We start from the raw sequence: 22,383 nt of genomic DNA, 5'->3' as shown, positions 1-22,383 counted from the left end.
GCATTCGAATTATTTTTATTTGCATTTTTATTTTTATTTTTATTTGCATTTTTATTTTTATTTTTATTTTTATTTTTATTTTTATTTTTATTTTTATTTTTATTTGCATTTTTATTTTTATTTTTATTTTTATTTTTATTTTTATTTGCATTTTTATTTTTATTTGCATTTTTATTTTTATTTTTATTTTTATTTGCATTTATTTATTTATTTATTTATTCATTTATTATTTTTATTTTTATTTTTATTTTTATTTGCATTTTTATTTATTTTTTTATTTTTATTTGCATTTGCATTTATTTATTTATTTATTTATTCATTTATTATTATTATTCTAACTATTATTTTTAATTATTTTTAATTAAAATTTTTTTTTAACCCAAATTAAGCTAGTGCTGACACAAGTGTTTTTAGAGTGTGACAGAAATTTTGGACACAGCACAACTTAAGATAATGCAATTTTTGTGCGTGTGTAATTTCCTATTATAGAAACACTTTTTCTGCGGGGTGGGGGTGGGGATGGTTTCCTGTTCACTTACAGTATCATCTGCCGATTTATGGTGAATTAGTGTTTTTATTTTTATTTGCATTTTTATTTTTATTTTTGTTATTATTTTTATTTTTATTTTTATTTTTATTTTTATTTTTATTTTTATTTTTATTTGCATTTTTATTTTTATTTTTATTTTTATTTTTATTTGCATTTTTATTTTTATTTTTATTTTTATTTGCATTTTTATTTTTATTTTTATTTTTATTTGCATTTATTTATTTATTTATTTATTCATTTATTATTATTATTATTATTTTTAATTTTAATTTTATTTTTATTTTTATTTTTATTTTTATTTGCATTTTTATTTTTATTTTTATTTTTATTTTTATTTTTATTTTTATTTTTATTTTTATTTTTATTTTTATTTGCATTTTTATTTTTATTTTTATTTTTATTTTTATTTGCATTTATTTATTTATTTATTTATTCATTTATTATTATTATTATTATTATTATTTTTAATTTTAATTTTATTTTTATTTTTATTTTTATTTTTATTTTTATTTTTATTTTTATTTGCATTTTTATTTTTATTTTTATTTTTATTTTTATTTTTATTTGCATTTTTATTTTTATTTGCATTTATTTATTTATTTATTTATTCATTTATTATAATTATTATTATTATTATTTTTAATTTTTATTTTTATTTTTATTTGCATTTTTATTTTTATTTTTATTTGCATTTTTATTTTTATTTTTATTTGCATTTATTTATTTATTTATTCATTTATTATTATTATTATTATTTTTAATTTTAATTTTATTTTTATTTTTATTTTTATTTTTATTTTTATTTGCATTTTTATTGTTATTTTTATTTTTATTTTTATTTGCATTTTTATTTTTATTTTTATTTTTATTTGCATTTTTATTTTTATTTTTATTTTTATTTGCATTTATTTATTTATTTATTTATTCATTTATTATTATTATTATTATTATTATTATTTTTAATTTTATTTTTATTTTTATTTTTATTTGCATTTTTATTTTTATTTTTATTTGCATTTTTATTTTATTTTATTTATTATTTTTTTTTATTTTATTTTTTTTTATTTGCATTTTTATTTTTATTTTTATTTGCATTTATTTATTTATTTATTTATTCATTTATTATTATTATTATTATTATTATTTTTAATTTTATTTTTATTTTTATTTTTATTTGCATTTTTATTTTTATTTTTATTTGCATTTTTATTTTTATTTTTATTTTTATTTTTATTTGCATTTTTATTTTTATTTTTATTTGCATTTATTTATTTATTTATTTATTCATTTATTATTATTATTATTATTATTATTATTATTTTTAATTTTATTTTTATTTTTATTTGCATTTTTATTTTTATTTTTATTTTTATTTGCATTTTTATTTTTATTTGCATTTATTTATTTATTTATTTATTCATTTATTATTATTATTATTATTATTATTTTTAATTTTATTTTTATTTTTATTTTTATTTTTATTTGCATTTTTATTTTTATTTTTATTTTTATTTGCATTTATTTATTTATTTATTTATTCATTTATTATTATTATTATTATTATTATTTTTATTTTTATTTATTTATTTATTCATTTATTATTATTATTATTATTATAATGATTTTTATTTTTATTTTTATTTGCATTTATTTATTTATTTATTTATTCATTTATTATTATTTTTATTTTTATTTTTATTTTTATTTGCATTTATTTATTTATTTATTTATTCATTTATTATTATTATTATTATTATTATTTTTAATTTTATTTTTATTTTTATTTGCATTTTTATTTTTATTTGCATTTTTATTTTTATTTTTATTTTTATTTGCATTTATTTATTTATTTATTCATTTATTATTATTATTATTTTTATTTTTATTTATTTATTCATTTATTATTATTATTATTATTATTATTATTATTATTTTTATTTTTATTTGCATTTATTTATTTATTTATTTATTCATTTATTATTATTTTTTTTATTTTTATTTTTATTTTTATTTTTATTTGCATTTTTTATTTTATTTTTATTTGCATTTATTTATTTATTTATTTATTCATTTATTATAATTATTATTATTATTATTTTTAATTTTAATTTTATTTTTATTTTTATTTGCATTTTTATTTTTATTTTTATTTTTATTTGCATTTATTTATTTATTTATTTATTTTTTATTTTTTTTATTTGCATTTTTATTTTTATTTTTTTGCATTTTTATTTTTATTTTTATTTTTATTTGCATTTTTATTTTTATTTGCATTTTTATTTTTATTTTTATTTTTATTTGCATTTTTATTTTTATTTTTTATTTTTATTTGCATTTATTTATTTATTTATTTATTTATTCATTTATTATTATTATTATTATTATTTTTAATTTTAATTTTATTTTTATTTTTATTTTTATTTTTATTTTTATTTGCATTTTTATTTTTATTTTTATTTTTATTTTTATTTTTATTTTTATTTTTATTTGCATTTTTATTTTTATTTTTATTTTTATTTATATTTATATTTTTATTTTTATTTATATTTGCATTTTTATTTTTATTTTTATTTGCATTTTTATTTTTATTTGCATTTATTTATTTATTTATTCATTTATTATTATTATTATTATTATTTTTAATTTTATTTTTATTTTTATTTGCATTTTTATTTTTATTTTTATTTGCATTTTTATTTTTATTTGCATTTTTATTTTTATTTTTATTTTTATTTGCATTTTTATTTTTATTTGCATTTATTTATTTATTTATTTATTCATTTATTATAATTATTATTATTATTATTTTTAATTTTTATTTTTATTTGCATTTTTATTTTTATTTTTATTTGCATTTATTTATTTATTTATTTATTCATTTATTATTATTATTTTTATTATTATTTTTAATTTTATTTTTATTTTTATTTGCATTTTTATTTGCATTTTTATTTTATTTTATTTATTTATTTATTTTTTATTTTTTTTATTTGCATTTTTATTTTTATTTTTTTGCATTTTTATTTTTATTTTTATTTTTATTTTTATTTTTATTTTTATTTGCATTTTTATTGTTATTTTTATTTTTATTTTTGTTATTATTTTTATTTTTATTTGCATTTTTATTTTTATTTTTATTTTTATTTTTATTTGCATTTTTATTTTTATTTTTATTTGCATTTTTATTTTTATTTTTAATTGCATTTTTATTTTTATTTTTAATTTTATTTGCATTTTTATTTTTATTTTTAATTGCATTTTTATTTTTATTTTTATTTGCATTTATTTATTTATTTATTTATTCATTTATTATTATTATTATTATTATTATTATTATTTTTATTTTTATTTTTATTTTTATTTGCATTTTTATTTATATTTTTATTTTTATTTATATTTGCATTTTTATTTTTATTTTTATTTGCATTTTTATTTTTATTTGCATTTATTTATTTATTTATTTATTCATTTATTATTATTATTATTATTATTTTTAATTTTATTTTTATTTTTATTTGCATTTTTATTTTTATTTTTATTTGCATTTTTATTTTTATTTTTATTTTTATTTTTATTTTTATTTGCATTTTTATTTTTATTTTTATTTTTATTTTTATTTGCATTTTTATTTTTATTTTTATTTTTATTTGCATTTTTATTTTTATTTTTATTTTTATTTGCATTTATTTATTTATTTATTTATTCATTTATTATTATTATTATTATTTTTAATTTTAATTTTATTTTTATTTTTATTTTTATTTGCATTTTTATTGTTATTTTTATTTTTATTTTTGTTATTATTTTTATTTTTATTTGCATTTTTATTTTTATTTTTATTTTTATTTTTATTTGCATTTTTATTTTTATTTTTATTTGCATTTATTTATTTATTTATTTATTCATTTATTATAATTATTATTATTATTATTTTTAATTTTTATTTTTATTTGCATTTTTATTTTTATTTTTATTTGCATTTATTTATTTATTTATTTATTCATTTATTATTATTATTATTATTATTATTTTTAATTTTATTTTTATTTTTATTTTTATTTTTATTTTTATTTTTATTATTTATTTATTTATATTTATATTTTTATTTTTATTTGCATTTATTTATTTATTTATTCATTTATTATTATTATTATTATTATTATTTTTAATTTTATTTTTATTTTTATTTGCATTTTTTTTTTTATTTTTATTTTTATTTGCATTTATTTATTTATTTATTCATTTATTATTATTATTATTATTATTTTTATTTTTATTTGCATTTTTATTTTTATTTTTATTTGCATTTTTATTTTTATTTGCATTTTTATTTTTATTTTTATTTTTATTTTTATTTTTATTTGCATTTTTATTTTTATTTTTATTTTTATTTGCATTTTTATTTTTATTTTTATTTTTATTTGCATTTTTATTTTTATTTTTAATTGCATTTTTATTTTTATTTTTATTTGCATTTATTTATTTATTTATTTATTCATTTATTATTATTATTATTATTATTATTTTTATTTTTTATTTTTATTTTTATTTGCATTTTTATTTTTATTTTTATTTGCATTTTTATTTGCATTTTTATTTGCATTTTTATTTTTATTTTTATTTGCATTTTTATTTTTATTTTTATTTTTATTTATATTTATATTTTTATTTTTATTTGCATTTATTTATTTATTTATTCATTTATTATTATTATTATTATTATTATTTTTAATTTTATTTTTATTTTTATTTGCATTTTTATTTTTATTTTTATTTTTATTTGCATTTATTTATTTATTTATTCATTTATTATTATTATTATTATTATTTTTATTTTTATTTGCATTTTTATTTTTATTTTTATTTGCATTTTTATTTTTATTTGCATTTTTATTTTTATTTTTATTTTTATTTTTATTTTTATTTGCATTTTTATTTTTATTTTTATTTTTATTTGCATTTTTATTTTTATTTTTATTTTTATTTGCATTTTTATTTTTATTTTTAATTGCATTTTTATTTTTATTTTTATTTGCATTTATTTATTTATTTATTTATTCATTTATTATTATTATTATTATTATTATTTTTATTTTTTATTTTTATTTTTATTTGCATTTTTATTTTTATTTTTATTTGCATTTTTATTTGCATTTTTATTTGCATTTTTATTTTTATTTTTATTTGCATTTTTATTTTTATTTTTATTTTTATTTGCATTTATTTATTTATTCATTTATTATTATTATTATTATTATTATTTTTAATTTTATTTTTATTTTTATTTGCATTTTTATTTTTATTTTTATTTTTATTTGCATTTTTATTTTTATTTTTATTTTTATTTGCATTTATTTATTTATTTATTTATTCATTCATTATTATTATTATTATTAATTTTATTTTTATTTATATTTATATTTTTATTTTTATTTGCATTTTTATTTTTATTTTTATTTTTATTTGCATTTTTATTTTTATTTTTATTTGCATTTATTTATTTATTTATTTATTCATTTATTATAATTATTATTATTATTATTTTTAATTTTTATTTTTATTTGCATTTTTATTTTTATTTTTATTTGCATTTATTTATTTATTTATTTATTCATTTATTATTATTATTATTATTATTATTTTTAATTTTAATTTTATTTTTATTTTTATTTTTATTTTTATTTTTATTTGCATTTTTATTTTTATTTGCATTTTTATTTTTATTTTTATTTTTATTTGCATTTTTAGTTTTATTTTTATTTTTATTTTTATTTTTATTTTTATTTTTATTTATATTTTTATTTTTATTTATATTTGCATTTTTATTTTTATTTTTTATTTATTCATTTATTATAATTATTATTATTATTATTTTTAATTTTTATTTTTATTTGCATTTTTATTTTTATTTTTATTTGCATTTATTTATTTATTTATTTATTCATTTATTATTATTATTATTATTATTATTTTTAATTTTAATTTTATTTTTATTTTTATTTTTATTTTTATTTTTATTTGCATTTTTATTTTTATTTGCATTTTTATTTTTATTTTTATTTTTATTTGCATTTTTAGTTTTATTTTTATTTTTATTTTTATTTTTATTTTTATTTTTATTTATATTTTTATTTTTATTTTTATTTGCATTTTTATTTTTATTTTTATTTGCATTTATTTATTTATTTATTTATTCATTTATTATTATTATTATTATTATTATTTTTAATTTTAATTTTAATTTTATTTTTATTTTTATTTTTATTTTTATTTTTATTTGCATTTTTATTTTTATTTGCATTTTTATTTTTATTTTTATTTTTATTTGCATTTTTAGTTTTATTTTTATTTTTATTTTTATTTTTATTTTTATTTTTATTTTTATTTATATTTTTATTTTTATTTATATTTGCATTTTTATTTTTATTTTTATTTGCATTTTTATTTTTATTTGCATTTATTTATTTATTTATTTATTCATTTATTATTATTATTATTATTATTTTTAATTTTATTTTTATTTTTATTTGCATTTTTATTTTTATTTTTATTTTTATTTTTATTTGCATTTTTATTTTTATTTTTATTTTTATTTTTATTTTTATTTTTATTTGCATTTTTATTTTTATTTTTATTTTTTTTTGCATTTTTATTTTTATTTTTATTTTTATTTGCATTTTTATTTTTATTTTTAATTGCATTTTTATTTTTATTTTTATTTGCATTTATTTATTTATTTATTTATTCATTTATTATTATTATTATTATTATTATTATTATTTTTATTTTTATTTTTATTTTTATTTTTATTTTTATTTTTATTTGCATTTTTATTTTTATTTTTATTTGCATTTTTATTTGCATTTTTATTTTTATTTTTATTTGCATTTTTATTTTTATTTTTATTTTTATTTGCATTTTTATTTTTATTTTTAATTGCATTTTTATTTTTATTTTTTTTTGCATTTATTTATTTATTTATTTATTCATTTATTATTATTATTATTATTATTATTTTTATTTTTATTTTTATTTGCATTTTTATTTTTATTTGCATTTTTATTTTTATTTGCATTTTTATTTGCATTTTTATTTGCATTTTTATTTTTATTTTTATTTGCATTTTTATTTTTATTTTTATTTGCATTTATTTATTTATTTATTTATTCATTTATTATTATTATTATTATTATTTTTAATTTTAATTTTATTTTTATTTTTATTTTTATTTTTATTTTTATTTGCATTTTTATTTTTATTTTTATTTTTATTTTTATTTGCATTTATTTATTTATTTATTTATTTATTCATTTATTATTATTATTATTATTATTATTTTTAATTTTATTTTTATTTTTATTTGCATTTATTTATTTATTTATTTATTTATTCATTTATTATTATTATTATTATTATTATTTTTAATTTTATTTTTATTTTTATTTGCATTTTTATTTTTATTTTTATTTTTATTTGCATTTATTTATTTATTTATTCATTTATTATTATTATTATTATTATTTTTATTTTTATTTGCATTTTTATTTTTATTTTTATTTGCATTTTTATTTTTATTTGCATTTTTATTTTTATTTTTATTTTTATTTTTATTTGCATTTTTATTTTTATTTTTATTTTTATTTGCATTTTTATTTTTATTTTTATTTTTATTTGCATTTTTATTTTTATTTTTAATTGCATTTTTATTTTTATTTTTATTTGCATTTATTTATTTATTTATTTATTCATTTATTATTATTATTTTTATTTTTTATTTTTATTTTTATTTGCATTTTTATTTTTATTTTTATTTGCATTTTTATTTGCATTTTTATTTGCATTTTTATTTTTATTTTTATTTGCATTTTTATTTTTATTTTTATTTTTATTTGCATTTATTTATTTATTCATTTATTATTATTATTATTATTATTATTTTTAATTTTATTTTTATTTTTATTTGCATTTTTATTTTTATTTTTATTTTTATTTGCATTTTTATTTTTATTTTTATTTTTATTTGCATTTATTTATTTATTTATTTATTCATTCATTATTATTATTATTATTAATTTTATTTTTATTTATATTTATATTTTTATTTTTATTTGCATTTTTATTTTTATTTTTATTTGCATTTTTATTTTTATTTGCATTTATTTATTTATTTATTTATTTATTCATTTATTATTATTATTATTATTATTATTTTTAATTTTATTTTTATTTTTATTTGCATTTTTATTTTTATTTTTATTTTTATTTTTATTTTTATTTTTATTTGCATTTTTATTTTTATTTTTATTTTTATTTGCATTTTTATTTTTATTTTTATTTTTATTTTTATTTGCATTTTTATTTTTATTTTTATTTTTATTTTTATTTGCATTTTTATTTTTATTTTTATTTTTATTTGCATTTTTATTTTTATTTTTATTTTTATTTGCATTTATTTATTTATTTATTTATTCATTTATTATTATTATTATTATTTTTAATTTTATTTTTAGTTTTACTTTTATTTGCATTTATTTATTTATTTATTTATTCATTTATTATTATTATTATTATTATTATTTTATTTTTATTTGCATTTTTATTTTTATTTTTATTTTTATTTGCATTTTTATTTTTATTTGCGATATTTGCAGGTGGACGCAAAGCACACAAAATTCACGTCCCTCGCATACTCATTTGGCAACATTTCCACACAAACAATAGCTTACAAACGTTCCAATTTTGGAAATGTGGCTTTGAAATTTCACGTTTTCCATCCTGTTGACATGTTGGCTGTCGTTTACCTTTCACACAGTCGATCGTGTCCCCTCTAATGCTGCTGCTGACGCCGGAAAATTTCACTTTGGACCAAATTGACAAAACAATCCTGCATTTACATTTACTCAGCTCCAGAATGTTGATGTGCACACAAAAACTGTCCAGGAAAATGTTGGAAAATTTCCCTTCCGTGGTCTCTTAAACTAGAAATAGACTTACATTGGCATCCTGCTATTGCCTTTCACACCCTTTGTTATCGCATTTTTAGCAATCTGAGATGCCACATTGTACTTGACAATCAATACCATCGTGTGTGTGTGTGTGTGTGTGTGTGTGTGTGTGCGCGCGCGCGCGCTCGGCCAGCAACTGGTTGTGCAAGTTGAACAAGTTGTTTGACACGCAAGTGGGCGTTTCTTTACACGATTAAATAATAACCAGAATTGTGATTTACTTTTATTTAAACTCCTATATTTACACCGGCATATTTACAAGCAAGCCATTTACCTCAACTAAACGAATGTGCTCTTCTCGTCACTATTACTGCTTTAAACTCGTGAATATCGACGCACATGCATGCAATTGAAATACAAAGCTTTCGAAATGAAGGAATAAAAACGTTTACGCATTTCCCATCATGCAGCGGGTGAGACCCTCTTACCTGGATGGCATGGATCTGAATCGGAACCCTCCGGCCTGAACTCTCGCCAGTACTTTTCCGAATGGCAATTTGGCTGCGGGGTCGCGTTCACCACGTGTCGTCCCATCACAAGTCGACAGAGCAGCGTCTGCTTGGCTTGACTGGCACGTGCCTGGTCTCGCGGCTGCTTAGTTGTTCTCTTATGCACACGAATAAAGTTGTGATTACAAACATGTTCGTGATTTTCTCGTGTTTGTTTGTTGTTATTTTTATTTTTATTTTTATTTTTATTTTTATTTATATTTTTATTTATATTTGCATTTTTATTTTTATTTTTATTTGCATTTTTATTTTTATTTGCATTTATTTATTTATTTATTTATTCATTTATTATTATTATTATTATTTTTTTTAATTTTATTTTTATTTTTATTTGCATTTTTATTTTTATTTTTATTTGCATTTTTATTTTTATTTGCATTTTTATTTTTATTTTTATTTTTATTTTTATTTGCATTTTTATTTTTATTTTTATTTTTATTTTTATTTGCATTTTTATTTTTATTTTTATTTGCATTTTTATTTTTATTTTTATTTTTATTTGCATTTTTATTTTTATTTTTAATTGCATTTTTATTTTTATTTTTATTTGCATTTATTTATTTATTTATTTATTCATTTATTATTATTATTATTATTATTATTATTATTTTTATTTTTATTTGCATTTTTATTTTTATTTTTATTTGCATTTTTATTTGCATTTTTATTTTTATTTGCATTTTTATTTGCATTTTTATTTGCATTTTTATTTTTATTTTTAATTGCATTTTTATTTTTATTTTTTTTTGCATTTATTTATTTATTTATTTATTCATTTATTATTATTATTATTATTATTATTTTTATTTTTATTTTTATTTTTATTTTTATTTTTTCTCGTGTTTGTTTGTTGCGTTTATCACGGCTCACCATTCGTAAAAGCACAATTCTGCTGGTGAGTAGTTGTTCAATATGCGTTTGCGGATCGTCGGGCACGTGCATTTATTTTTGAAACCGTTTCAAAATATTCCCTTTTGACAGGTCGTCAGATATTCAAGCGTCTAAAAGCCCGTTCCACTTCCGTCCACGAGGGGGCAGTGTTGCTGGCCCCATTGAACGGGAACGAGCCGTCTCCCGTTTCTTGTTTACAATTGGAAATTGAAAGATGCCAAACGAGTCGTTATCTGATCCTCTACTATGCGTTTATTTAACACAAGTCAGGAAACAAGATGCGACTCTAATTTAGTTCCCTCGATTTTACCTGCCTCTTTCTTCTACTGTAAATGTTCTTCTTCTACTCTACTAAAGCAGCAGAGGTAACAGTAGAAGAAGAGCGTCTTCTGGGTTGAAGACAAAACAAGGTCAAGGGAAACAAATTCAGGTCGTCATTTGTTCCCTCACTTGTGGAAAATAAAGGCCGTTTCTCAATCTGCATTCTTGTCCGTATTTACGTTCTTGCGATGTCTTGAAACGTCATCAGTCGCGGCCAATTGCAAGTATGCAAAAAGCCACAAGGGTCGCACAAATGCCCGGATGTTATTCTGACTGCGAGCTTCCTGGTTTTGACGCATTGCCGTAACTGTGTACCACGTGACTAGATGTTATGTAATTATGAGTAATATATTAAGATCTTTTGAAATTACACATGGGATTGACCAATTTAGGATTATATTGGGGGTGGGGGTCTGGAAAGACACTGACGTGAGTTGCAGGTTTTGTCAGGATTCTCCTGAAACTGTGCTACATCTAAAAAGAGAGACTCAATAATAATAATGATAAAGATGATTTATTTCCAGTGTTCTTAGAGGGGGACATTGCACTGGCAAGATGCAAACAACACATGCAACCGCTTCACGTCTCTGGAGAAACTTTCCAAATGAAGAAAGAGACGAAGCTCAACCTGTTGGAATGCTCAACTTCTAATTCCTTCTTCAAAAACAACTGCTTGTACAAACAGTTACAAAACAGGAGGGGGGGGGGAGGCACTTTTTCTTTTTGGAGGACAAAAAAACACACGTTGACATAAAATGTCCATCTGGGACAATAATCGGACAGAGGTTGGAAATAGAAAAAGGGACCGTACACAAAAGTATTACAGGTCAACATGTCATGACTTTTCTTTTTATTTGATAGAATTCTAATATATTTGTCAAGCTATTCTCTGGCTGTTGCGTTCGTGTAGCAAAAACAAACAAACGTAAGAGTGAGACATTCCCACAGGACGCAGCTCACAATTTGAGCCTTGCTTCCTCACCGCGCGTACCATGTCGACAGTTGCTAATAATTGGTCTTTTTTGATGATTCTCATTTGGGAAAGGTGCGTCCGACCCAATACTTATGCCCGCACTGTGTGTCTTCAAGCACATGTGCCCGCATATTTGCGGTTTTAAAATCGCCAATATGCCAAAATCATTAAAGCATTACTTTAACGCCATCTGGTGGCAACTTGATGCCAAGGAAGCATTTTATGTCAGTTAAACGCAAACATTTTCACATAAGTAGTGCTTTGTCTCCATCTTGTGGCATCTACAGGCATTTGCAAGGCTGGGCATGGGGTGTCAAATTACTCGTAAAGTTCCATTTTCTGTGGTTTTCAGTCCAATAGAAAAGTAGTGCTTTGCTGCCATCGTATGGCTTTTATAGGCAATTAAAGCCATTTTTTGAGTTGTTCTTATTCCTTGCAAAAAGCGGAGGAACACTCTACACTGTAAATGATGTTCGCCCAAGTAGGAAAGTAGTACATTCTTGTTGAAAAAGAGAAAAAAAAAAAGCGCGAATGTGGTGTTTCCAGAGGAGTGTTGTTGAGTTCCAGTCTGGTCAGAGATGCGCATCATCGAGTCTGCCAGTCGCAAAGATGGCAGCTGTACACATTATTTACAAATAAACTTTGTAGAAAAAAAACAACTACTGTGCAGCTGAGCGCACATTCGTACGATAACAACACATTCATCCTGGTGTGTTATTTTTTTTTTTTTGTGGGGGGGTGGGGTGTGTGTGTGTGTGTGTGTGTGTGTGTGTCAGAGGTACTGGTAGAAGCGCGAGCGCACCACCTGCGCCCCCGACAGTTTGTGAGGGTGCGCGTCGTCCCCGAGTGTAGATTTGGTTTTCCCGTTGCCGGGCGTCGCGTCCTCGGGGACGGCTTTGGGCGCCGCCTCTGCGCGGGCCGGCGGGGGTGAAACCCGGCCGGCGTCTCCCGAGTCGCCGCCCCCTCGGCCGCGCTCGCCACCGAACCAGTCGCGGATGCTGAAGTCCTGCGAGGCCCGCCGGGGTTTCAGGCGCTCCAGCAGCGACAGCTCCGACGTCCGCTCGGCGCCGTGGATGGCGGCCAGCTCGGCAAAGTCCCGCTGGCCCCCCATGGTGTGGCGCCGCCGGATGTTGTTCCTGCGCCGGCCGTCGGGGGCTCGGCTCTTGGGGGGGAACATGTCGTCGGAGGAGGCGCGCAGCCGCGACTTGAGTCGCCCGGTGATCTTGAGGTGCCAGGCGGCGGCTTCCGACGGCTCCGACTCGCTGCGGGACGACGAGCTGAGGCTGCCGGTGGACCGGCCCTTCTTCATCACCTCCAGGACTCGCGCCAGCCGCGTGGAAGCCTCCGCTCGGCCCTCGCCGCCGGCCGCCGACTCGCTGTCCGTCTTATTGCGTAGCGAGCGGCGGCGAGCGAGCGTGTCGCATTCCATCATCTTGTGCGTGAGAAAGAGCCGCCTGCCCTCCATCTTGCTTCTGCCGCCTTCTTTGTCCTTCTCGGGGCACGGCGTGGTCTGGCCGCCGCTGCCCGGCGCGAAGACAGGAAAGTCGCTCTCGCTGTCCGTCTCGGCGGGCCGGCCCTCGCTGATCAGCTCGCTGCGCTCGTCGTCGGCCTCCTCGCCGCCCTGCGGCTCGGGGCCGAGCGCCGGCGACTCGCCGCCCGTCAGGAAGGTGATGGACGAGGTGGTGGAGTAGTCGGAGGTGATGGAGCTCACGTCCAGCTCGCCGGCTCCCGCCGTCAACGTTTTGGCTCCGGAGTCGAGGGTGCCGAGGTCGGATGACGGAGGGTCGGAGGAGGACGAGGCTTTTCCTCGACGGACGTCCGGGGAGCGGTCCTTCTTGGTTTGGGGTGTTTCGCCGCTTCCGCCGTTCTCATCATCCTTCACGGCGTTCGTCTGCAGCTCCGCCTTCTGCCCGAGGAGTTCCTTGTTGGGGAAGACGGCATCCAGGTCGTCGTCGGAGCTGTTGAGCTGCGCTTTGTCCTTGGACTTCTTTCGTTTGCGGCCGGCGGCGGCAAAGATGGACGAGACCAGAAGCTCTCGGCTGCACTGATCCTTACCAGAGCCCCACGAAGCCTGACAACAAAACAACATTTTTCAGGCATGACAACAGAAAACCATAATTTTAGTTTTCCACAAAAAAAAAAAAAAGGGCCCGACGGATTAATCGGTCGCCGTTTAAACATCTGTCAACTATTTTCCGACGGTGGAAATGTAACCTGAATACATCATTTTGCTTATGTAGCATAAGCAACGAGCAAGTGTGTAGGGTGTTATTCTGGTTATTCCGTTGCCCCTTAAGCACCCTTTAAGCTGTTTAATGACATCCCAGTTGGAGTTAATTGTAAAATTAAACACACGACAATAAGAATAACATCCACTGTATATTTAATACAAAACTATGGCATCGCTATCCTAGCGCTAATGCTAAAAGGGAAAGGAGGATCCCATTCAAACGCTAACTGGAAGTTAGCATCGTCTTCGGGAGTGTTTTTCCTTCACATAACAAATATTCACACACAACGGCAGTGGGAACACATACACACAGGTAAGATAACACTACGCAAAGGCACAAATTCTTCCCAATTTGTGAAAAACGAGCTATTTTAATAGAATTAAATCTGAACTTTCTTCTGTACTCACTGTGTGTACATCATGGATGTACGGCACCACACTGCCCCCAAGAGGCCAAAACGCACAGGAACAGTCAGTATTTGTTGGTACCGTTTTTCCAGCTGCTATTATTTGAGTATATTCGATTCTTATTTTACGTTCTTATTTTTACATTTTCATTGTCCTTTCAAGTTATTTTTTAAAGTTGATATTTCAAGAATTAAAAAAATGTCTTCTCTCAGAATTCAAGTTTGAAAACATCTAAGATTTTTTTGTCTTAAAACATTTTCACATGACATTTTTCCAGCCCAATTATATACTCTAAACATACAGTACAGAAGTTGTAAACAAGTAAGAATAGTTTTATTATTGACACATACATCTATACAATAACCTTGTATACTTCATGAAATTTGTTGATAAGATCGTCTTGTCATTTAAAGCAGAATCTTAACAACAAAAATTAGGAATAAGGCGGGAGGAATAATTTTATGCATTATATATATATATATTTCAAAATAATTGGATGATTAATTGGTAATCGGTATTTTTTCTAACACCCAAAAAAAAGATATGCTTTTCATCAGCCTTTTAATTGGCTTGTATGCAACAGAAAGCATACATTTGTCTTATTAAGTAATTAAGTATAAATAAGTCATTTGCAGTTTTGTGTCAAACATTTTGCCTCTCAAAAGAGGAGAAAAGAGCTGGAGCACGATTCTGCAAACATTTGTGTGAGTGGCCCAACCAAAGGTCGAATTTGTCTCGCACACAAAGTCATCACTCACCTTTGACTTGGCCGAGTCACTGGTGGGAGAATCTGCGGGGGGGTGGGGGGGGGGGTAGAAGGGGGGAAAAAAGTCCCATTAGGCGTGCATGATGTGAAATCATCATCGTAGTGATGGAGGAAGAGGAGGAGGAGCATGTTGATGGAGTGATGAGAGCACACAATGTCGTCAGTGAAGCACGCAGGCCATGCTAACACTCCAAACAGCAGGACAGAGGGAGACAGCGCCCCCTGCTGAGGCAACTTTGAATTGAGCATGTCAACACAACAAGCGTGAAAGTGAGACGATGACGATGATGTGCTAACTTGAGCTAACTTCCATCTCCCCAGCTTTCCTTTGCACTTATGACGACTTTCGAGTTTGTTTAGACGGCAAAAAATTCAATAAACTAAAGCCAAAGAAATGTCGGTCTGAAGTCTTTTTATATCATCATCATTCACTCTTCAACTGGTCTGCATTATTAACAAAAAGAATGACAACAAATTAATGGTGTTGCACTTTAAAAAAACAAAAAGAAAATATAGAAGCTGTCAATAAATGAGAATGAATGAAAACAAGAAAAAGTTACATTAGTAGTTCAAAAGGAAAACATTGTTTTATAGATCCACCGCACACAAAGTGAAATATTCACATTCGTGTTGTTTGAATCTGAAAAAACAAACATCTTTTATTTATTGCAGAATTTGATGTTTGATTTGATTTATGGTCACCCTTTGTCTTTGGATAAATCTATATTTTTAATTTCTTTTCCATGGAGTACTTATTTTGAATTCCTTGTTTACACTATTAGACGAGCTAAACTTCACAATGTGGCAAAGTCGAAATTCTTCACTGTCATTTGCAATGAAAATAAAATTAATGATGAAAATGTAAGCGGTGTACTCACTTTTTGTGAGCTACTGGATATACAAAAAAATTCATCAATAACAGTTTTTTCTATGTTTGAGTAAAAGGAACATTGAAAAAATTAATAAAGTACTGAGAACATAACTCCCCAAAACAAATAGTTAATTTTTAGGGCTTTCATTTCCACAAACTGAAATTTAGTGAAAAAAAATATATATATATATATAAAAAAAAGAAGCTCCCCCGAGTTGACGCGAGCTCGACACAAATCCCTCCCCTGGTTTTGATAATGCTCACACACACACACACACACAACAATGTAGACGAGTGGTTGCCATGACAAAAGTGATGTGTGGCGGGTGGGGGTGGGTTCACAGAGGGGCTCGGCCAATGAGGAGAGGACGCCACACGAGACGGGAAGTTGGGGGCCTGGAAAGGGTCCTGGCGTCCACCTAAAGTGGTCCTGGTCTTGGCTGTTCAAATTTGCGGCTAATGTGCCCCTCTGCACCCCCTGCAGTACGAATGATGGTATGACGGGCGGGTGCATACCGTGCCATCTCCCCCGCGCCGGCGGGCCAGCTATGAAACAGTGAGGAGAGACAGCGGAGAGCCGTTTTCAGATGCTGACAGAAAAGCCACCACAGGGGGGCGCTGTACCGTACCGTGTAGCTGCTTTCCGTTTTTTGTGTTTCTCCTTTCTTTTTGTTCTGTTACCCTTTTTTTGTTTTGTTTTCGTGCGTCTTAAAAGAACTGCGGGTTCCGGCAGACTAGGCAGCTACACCGCCGGCAACAATCCTCCTTCTTCCTACAGTTCCAGCTGTCCATCACGGACATTATTGAGTCCATCAGTGACATCACGGCGTGATAGGCTCCGCCCACTTGGCCTGTGTCAAGATCAGTATGTGTGAAAGGCGGCAAAGCCTTTAGGACACCCGACAGAGCCTCACTAGTAGAGACAGAAGGATCGAGAGGTGGCCTTTTGACTGGGAACACTGCAAACAACATTAGTCACAGCAGCGGCAGCAGCACAACAAAGCAAACGGCCGCCAGGTCTCAAAAGAAGAAGCCGCCATTGAGCGCACGTGGTCACCGGCAGGTGCGAACACATTGAAAGATCCGCCAAAGAGCTTCATCAGCCGTCACCCTTACCTGAAACCTCTCCCTGCGACGCGCCCGTGCGGCCGATGTTGGTGAGCAGGTGGTCGATGTTGGGGAGCGGCTGCGACTCCACCGCGCTCTCCTCGTGCAAAAGTGTCTGCGGGCGACCACACAAGAGCTTTCACAACGTTTCGCCGCCAGCGTCAAATCATTGTCAACTCCAAAACACGTTTGGAATCGAATTGATTGACGATGGCGACCGTGAGCACAACGTTGGGATCAAAATGCTCACCACGGGATCTCCGTTGCCTTCTTCCGTGAAGAACCACTCGTACTGAGGAAACATTCGAAACGTCAACAAATGTCCTGTGGGGGGGGGGGGGGTATTTGGGTCGGGTTGGGGGTTCTCACATTCTGAATGAGGGTCTCCACTATTTTGTACTGGTCGGGCATGTGCGTCACCATGTGGGTCATGTTGTCCTCGGTGGCGCGCACCAGGGTGGGACCGAACACGATGGCCAGGTTCCTCGGCTCCATCTAGAAAGACGAGCGAGCGAGCGTCAAATTGGGTCTCACGCGCTTGTTGGGAAAGAACGCAAAGGCAACACGCGCCTTGTTCTTCTCCGAGTTGTCTGCGACGGTTTTCAGATGAGCCGAGAGGAACTTGAGCGTTTCGTAGTGATGACGCGGCAGCTCATGAAGCTGAAATAAGACAGCGGCGCCGGTCAAATTTGCCGTCCGGACACAAACAGGAAGCCGTCACGCGACCCACCAGCCTCTTGAGCACTTTCAGCCTCTCCACCGGCTCGTCGATTCTGTTGGCCTCGATGAAGTCGGCGTAGCGATCTGCGGCGCCGCAGAAGAGAAAAAGTCACTCGCAAACCGCAGGCTGGCGCGGAGACAGCGGCGCATACCGTTGGTAAAGAGCGGCTCGGGGAGTTTCCGGAAGAAGGATTTGAGCAAGCTGCTGATCACGTTGAGATCTCGCCATTTCTGAAAAATGGACAAACGTCAACCCTGCGCGTCCAACGTCAAAGGAGGCGCCGGCCACGTTGACGCACGTCGTCCTGGACGTCCATGTCGTTCATGCCCTTGTGGTTGAGCTCGTCCTGCATGTTGGAGATGGCGGCGTTGTTGCCGGGCACCCGGTAGATGCCCGTGTAGTCCAGGCCGCGCTCCTCCACCAGCGTGCAGCAAACCTCCACGATCAGCGGCACGAACTGAGAAAAGAAGAAAAGCCGGCTTTGGACTTTGGACGGCAAGAGCGGGATCCAAACGCTTGGCGTGGCGCCGCACCTTGTTGCCGTGCGCGGGAGGGCAGTCGTCCAGTCTGACGCCAAACGTGACTCCGGGTGGCGCTTTCCTCTCAAAGGGTTTCCTCATCAGGCCCGGGATGCCCCTCCTCCACGTGCCCTTGTCCTTGGGGGGGCTGCTGTCATCTGCGGGCACAAGTGCTAAACTTGACTTGAATGTCATCATTCCTTATCTTTTGATTGAAGCGGGGAAAATAACTGATTACAATTGGAAACGATTGTGGAAAATCGTATCTCAACCAGCCCTCAAATATCAAATATGGGGCCAAAACCTGGCTCGTACCCCCGAAATGGCCCCTTTTCAGCAGAACCCAACAACGCCAACGTTTGTTTTAACCACGAAATAACATGGCATCATCAAAGAGAGCGAACCATTCTCAAGATTTGCCAATCGTTCACGAGTGGACCGGCCAAAAGGGCTGAAAAATATCGGGTTGATTGCCAAATTGTTCCTTATGAGTAAGTGCAATTTATTGGATGTTCCTTTTTGTCTTCTTTTACTGCCAACGTTCTGTTGTTGTTTCTTCCTGTTCTTTCATTCTGTTCCCTGTCAAATGTTAGACGAGCCAATAAAAACCCATCACAATACAAACAGCCAGAGATGTGGCACACGTCTGACCTTTGTGCGCGTTCTTCTTGTCTTGCTCGGGTTTGGGCGAGCGCGAGTGCGGACTTGGACTTTTGCCGTCGCTTTTGCCCCCCAGCAGCGTCTGGCGAATGCTGAGCGCCTGTCGAGACGAGCGAGGCGACGGCTCCGCCTTGCCGCCCGTCGGGCTGAGGAAGAGACCAAAGGACTTCAGTCGGACCCGTGCGAGGCGAGGCGAGGCGAGGCGGGCCAGCCGGCGTCGCTTACCTCATCAAGTTGTTGTACTCGCGGATCTTGCGGCTGATGAGGTCATGGCTGGTGAAGGCGGCGTTCTAAAAGAAGAAAGCAAGAGAGGATGTAAGCACAAGTGGAGGGAAACGTCCCCGCCCGCCGTCCCCGTCCTCGTCCCCACCTCCCGGTCCAGGTCGCTGTTCTCCTGGATGACCCGGATCCAGGCCAGCATGTCCTCGCGGTCCTCGGCCTGGAAGAGGTACTCGCAGTCGGAGGTGGTGAGACGCAGCACGTTCTTGCGCTTGGTGTCGCTGTAGGAGATGTCGACGAGGCAGGCGCGCACGCTGACGGCCAGCGGCTCGTCCGACGTCTGGCAGTTGGCGTGCGCCTGCCCGTCTTTCTTGTCCTTGTACAGGCACAGGTAGTGACCTCGCAGCACGCCGTACATGGGCTTCCAGGAGCGCATGCCGGCGCCGGCGCGCTGACAAAACAGTCGCACACCAGTTCAACGGCGGCGACGTGACAGGCCTCGTCTTCAAACTGCTGCTGGAGATGGAACTCCGCCCCCGCTTTTCATTGGCCAAAATTGTGGATAAATACTTGCACAAATCTTAATTTAATTAATTAATTTAATTTAATTTCTCTTTAAAAAAAAAAAAAAAAAAAATCTTAATTTACGGTTGTGCAGCTTGAGCGTAGTACCACATTGCGCCACAACTTGCAGGGCAGCACTGAGCGGCCTAATTAACAGCAAGAAGAGAGGCGGACAATGTGCGTGTGTGTCGCGGCTGCGCGTGTGGCAAAGAAGCGCTTGATTGACGGTTTGGAACAAACAGCAATGCTAATTTAGCCCATCCGCGGCATTACACATTATATGCTAGCATTAAGCTACGAGACTTGCTTTGGATGAAATGACATGAATCGTCGGGTGAACATTTTGGCATGCAAGTATCCAATGTTGAACTGTATTTGGGTTTCCGGGTCCGCTTTACGTTCATTTACATTCAATATCGCATTTCTTCACAGCAAGAAAGTGAGAACAGATGCTAAGGAAGACGTTAAAAGATGCGCGAGGGGTGAAAGAACATAAAACACAACATAATGACGACGTATCCAACATGTCAGCCGATTGAGACCATTTTGATTTGTAACTGTCACTTTTGATTTCAGCTGTTGACAGGTTGACTTTGACGACGGTTGACTTTGACGACAGGTTGACTTTGACGACGGTTGACTTTGACGACGTACCTTTCCCTTGTCTGCATTGAGCTGCTTGAAATGCAACGGACCTTCCCGAGCGGCGTCGCAAAAGACGTCGGACGACGAATCCCTCCTGGATCCGGAATCTTCCGATGACCTGTCCATCGCCTGCGGAGAACAAAATGGCTCTTTTCAAGTCAGCTGCCGCGGAGCCATGGATTGTCTGGATTCCATCTTTGTTGGGGTTGGCCTCACCTTCCTGAGGCCTTTCAGTCGTCCGCCCATCAACGACCTCCTAAATGAGCACAACAAGTACAACAATGAGAAAGAAAGACATTTGCAATCCCATTTGTCATTTGCGTCGATGGCGACGCTCACCCTGCGCCATCTTCACGGTAGTTGTCCAAGCCTTCGTCGTATGATAAGGAGCGCTCGGTTTTACCGCCGGAATCCGACTCGATGATGGTGAGCCGGAGGGAATCTGTTTCCGGGGCGACAACGTCATTAGGAAAAGTCATTTAAAAAAAATAATAATAATAATAATAAATAATAAAAAAAATAAAAATAATAAAATAAAATAAATAATAATAAAAATAAATAAATAAATAATAATAATTAAAAAAAAAAAAAAAAGGAAAAGTCCTTTTAACATGAAACCGCTCAGGTATTGGAGATTCCGTTTTGCCAGGTCGAAAATAAACATTTGGCCAAAATGCAAGTTGGGAAAAAAGACCCCAGCAAGTAATGGAGTCATTTCCACAAGTCGTCATTGCGTGGGTGAACGCATACCGTGGTCGTGCGACATGTGTCGGCGCATCAAGGGTGAGGTGGCGGCGCTGGGGCTGGGCGGGAGCGTGCTGATGATGGGCGTCGCCGAGATGACAGCCGAGGCCGGAATGTTGATTGTGTCCACATCCGCGCTGGGACTGGAGGGTTCGTCTGAGCACGCACGCACGCACACACACACGCACACACACATATTTGCGTCCTTCAATTGTGGCGCAGTCGTCATAAGAGTCAACAAGCGCTCGCACAGGAAATTCATGTGAATAAGGATGCGATGAACTTCTTGTTGATACATTTAAGGATGCAAGGTCGAGTTTGTTGTCAGCGTCAAAGTAAAGACGCCAATTAAATGGACTCGTAAATCAGCGACGAAACGGGCGACGAAAAGGCACAGGTGGCAAAAAAAAAAGAAGGGAAAAAAAGACTTCTACTGATTCCATTGCCTTACTTCAGTAAATGTAAAAAATAAACCCAAACTCTTAAATGTAGTAAACGTCACGAATATATCTGCTTTGAAAAGTAGAGAAAACCACATTTGAAAAATCAAGTCATGTTGTCTTGCTACTTGTTGACTTCTGAGTACCGCAAAAAAAGGAAATTGCATGAGCAACAACCTGCTTTGGACCGTTACGTCACAGAACCATCAGGAGAGCACGCGCGTGCGCGCGCACGCACACA

At 29.6% G+C, this 22,383-nt stretch overlaps 1 protein-coding gene across 3 annotated transcripts in view; it reads right to left on the bottom strand.

Annotated features, from left to right (window-relative positions):
- Positions 1 to 11,771: 11,771 nt before the first annotated feature.
- The window catches only part of arhgap21a (Rho GTPase activating protein 21a), a 47,486-nt gene continuing 36,874 nt past the window's right edge, over positions 11,772 to 22,383 (bottom strand). For all 3 annotated transcript variants that reach the window (XM_086065696.1, XM_086065695.1, XM_086065694.1), the window contains 17 exons: positions 21,709 to 21,858; positions 21,298 to 21,400; positions 21,175 to 21,214; positions 20,968 to 21,087; positions 19,901 to 20,200; positions 19,756 to 19,820; positions 19,522 to 19,676; positions 18,886 to 19,028; positions 18,651 to 18,809; positions 18,504 to 18,582; positions 18,362 to 18,435; positions 18,202 to 18,291; positions 18,001 to 18,126; positions 17,882 to 17,923; positions 17,641 to 17,746; positions 15,646 to 15,677; positions 11,772 to 14,320 (listed from right to left, as the gene is read on the bottom strand). In XM_086065696.1, the coding sequence (XP_085921822.1) occupies positions 13,022 to 14,320; positions 15,646 to 15,677; positions 17,641 to 17,746; positions 17,882 to 17,923; positions 18,001 to 18,126; positions 18,202 to 18,291; positions 18,362 to 18,435; positions 18,504 to 18,582; positions 18,651 to 18,809; positions 18,886 to 19,028; positions 19,522 to 19,676; positions 19,756 to 19,820; positions 19,901 to 20,200; positions 20,968 to 21,087; positions 21,175 to 21,214; positions 21,298 to 21,400; positions 21,709 to 21,858 (3,083 nt within the window). In that variant the 3' untranslated portion in view covers positions 11,772 to 13,021. The remainder of the gene's footprint in view (positions 14,321 to 15,645; positions 15,678 to 17,640; positions 17,747 to 17,881; positions 17,924 to 18,000; positions 18,127 to 18,201; positions 18,292 to 18,361; positions 18,436 to 18,503; positions 18,583 to 18,650; positions 18,810 to 18,885; positions 19,029 to 19,521; positions 19,677 to 19,755; positions 19,821 to 19,900; positions 20,201 to 20,967; positions 21,088 to 21,174; positions 21,215 to 21,297; positions 21,401 to 21,708; positions 21,859 to 22,383) is intronic.

Source organism: Leptonotus elevatus, chromosome 21, assembly GCF_054856555.1.
Source record: "Leptonotus elevatus isolate MCC_2025b chromosome 21, RoL_Lele_1.0, whole genome shotgun sequence".
Lineage (NCBI taxonomy): Eukaryota > Metazoa > Chordata > Actinopteri > Syngnathiformes > Syngnathidae > Leptonotus > Leptonotus elevatus.
Note: the sequence above shows the minus strand (reverse complement) of the source record. Positions and strands in the feature narration are given on the sequence as shown.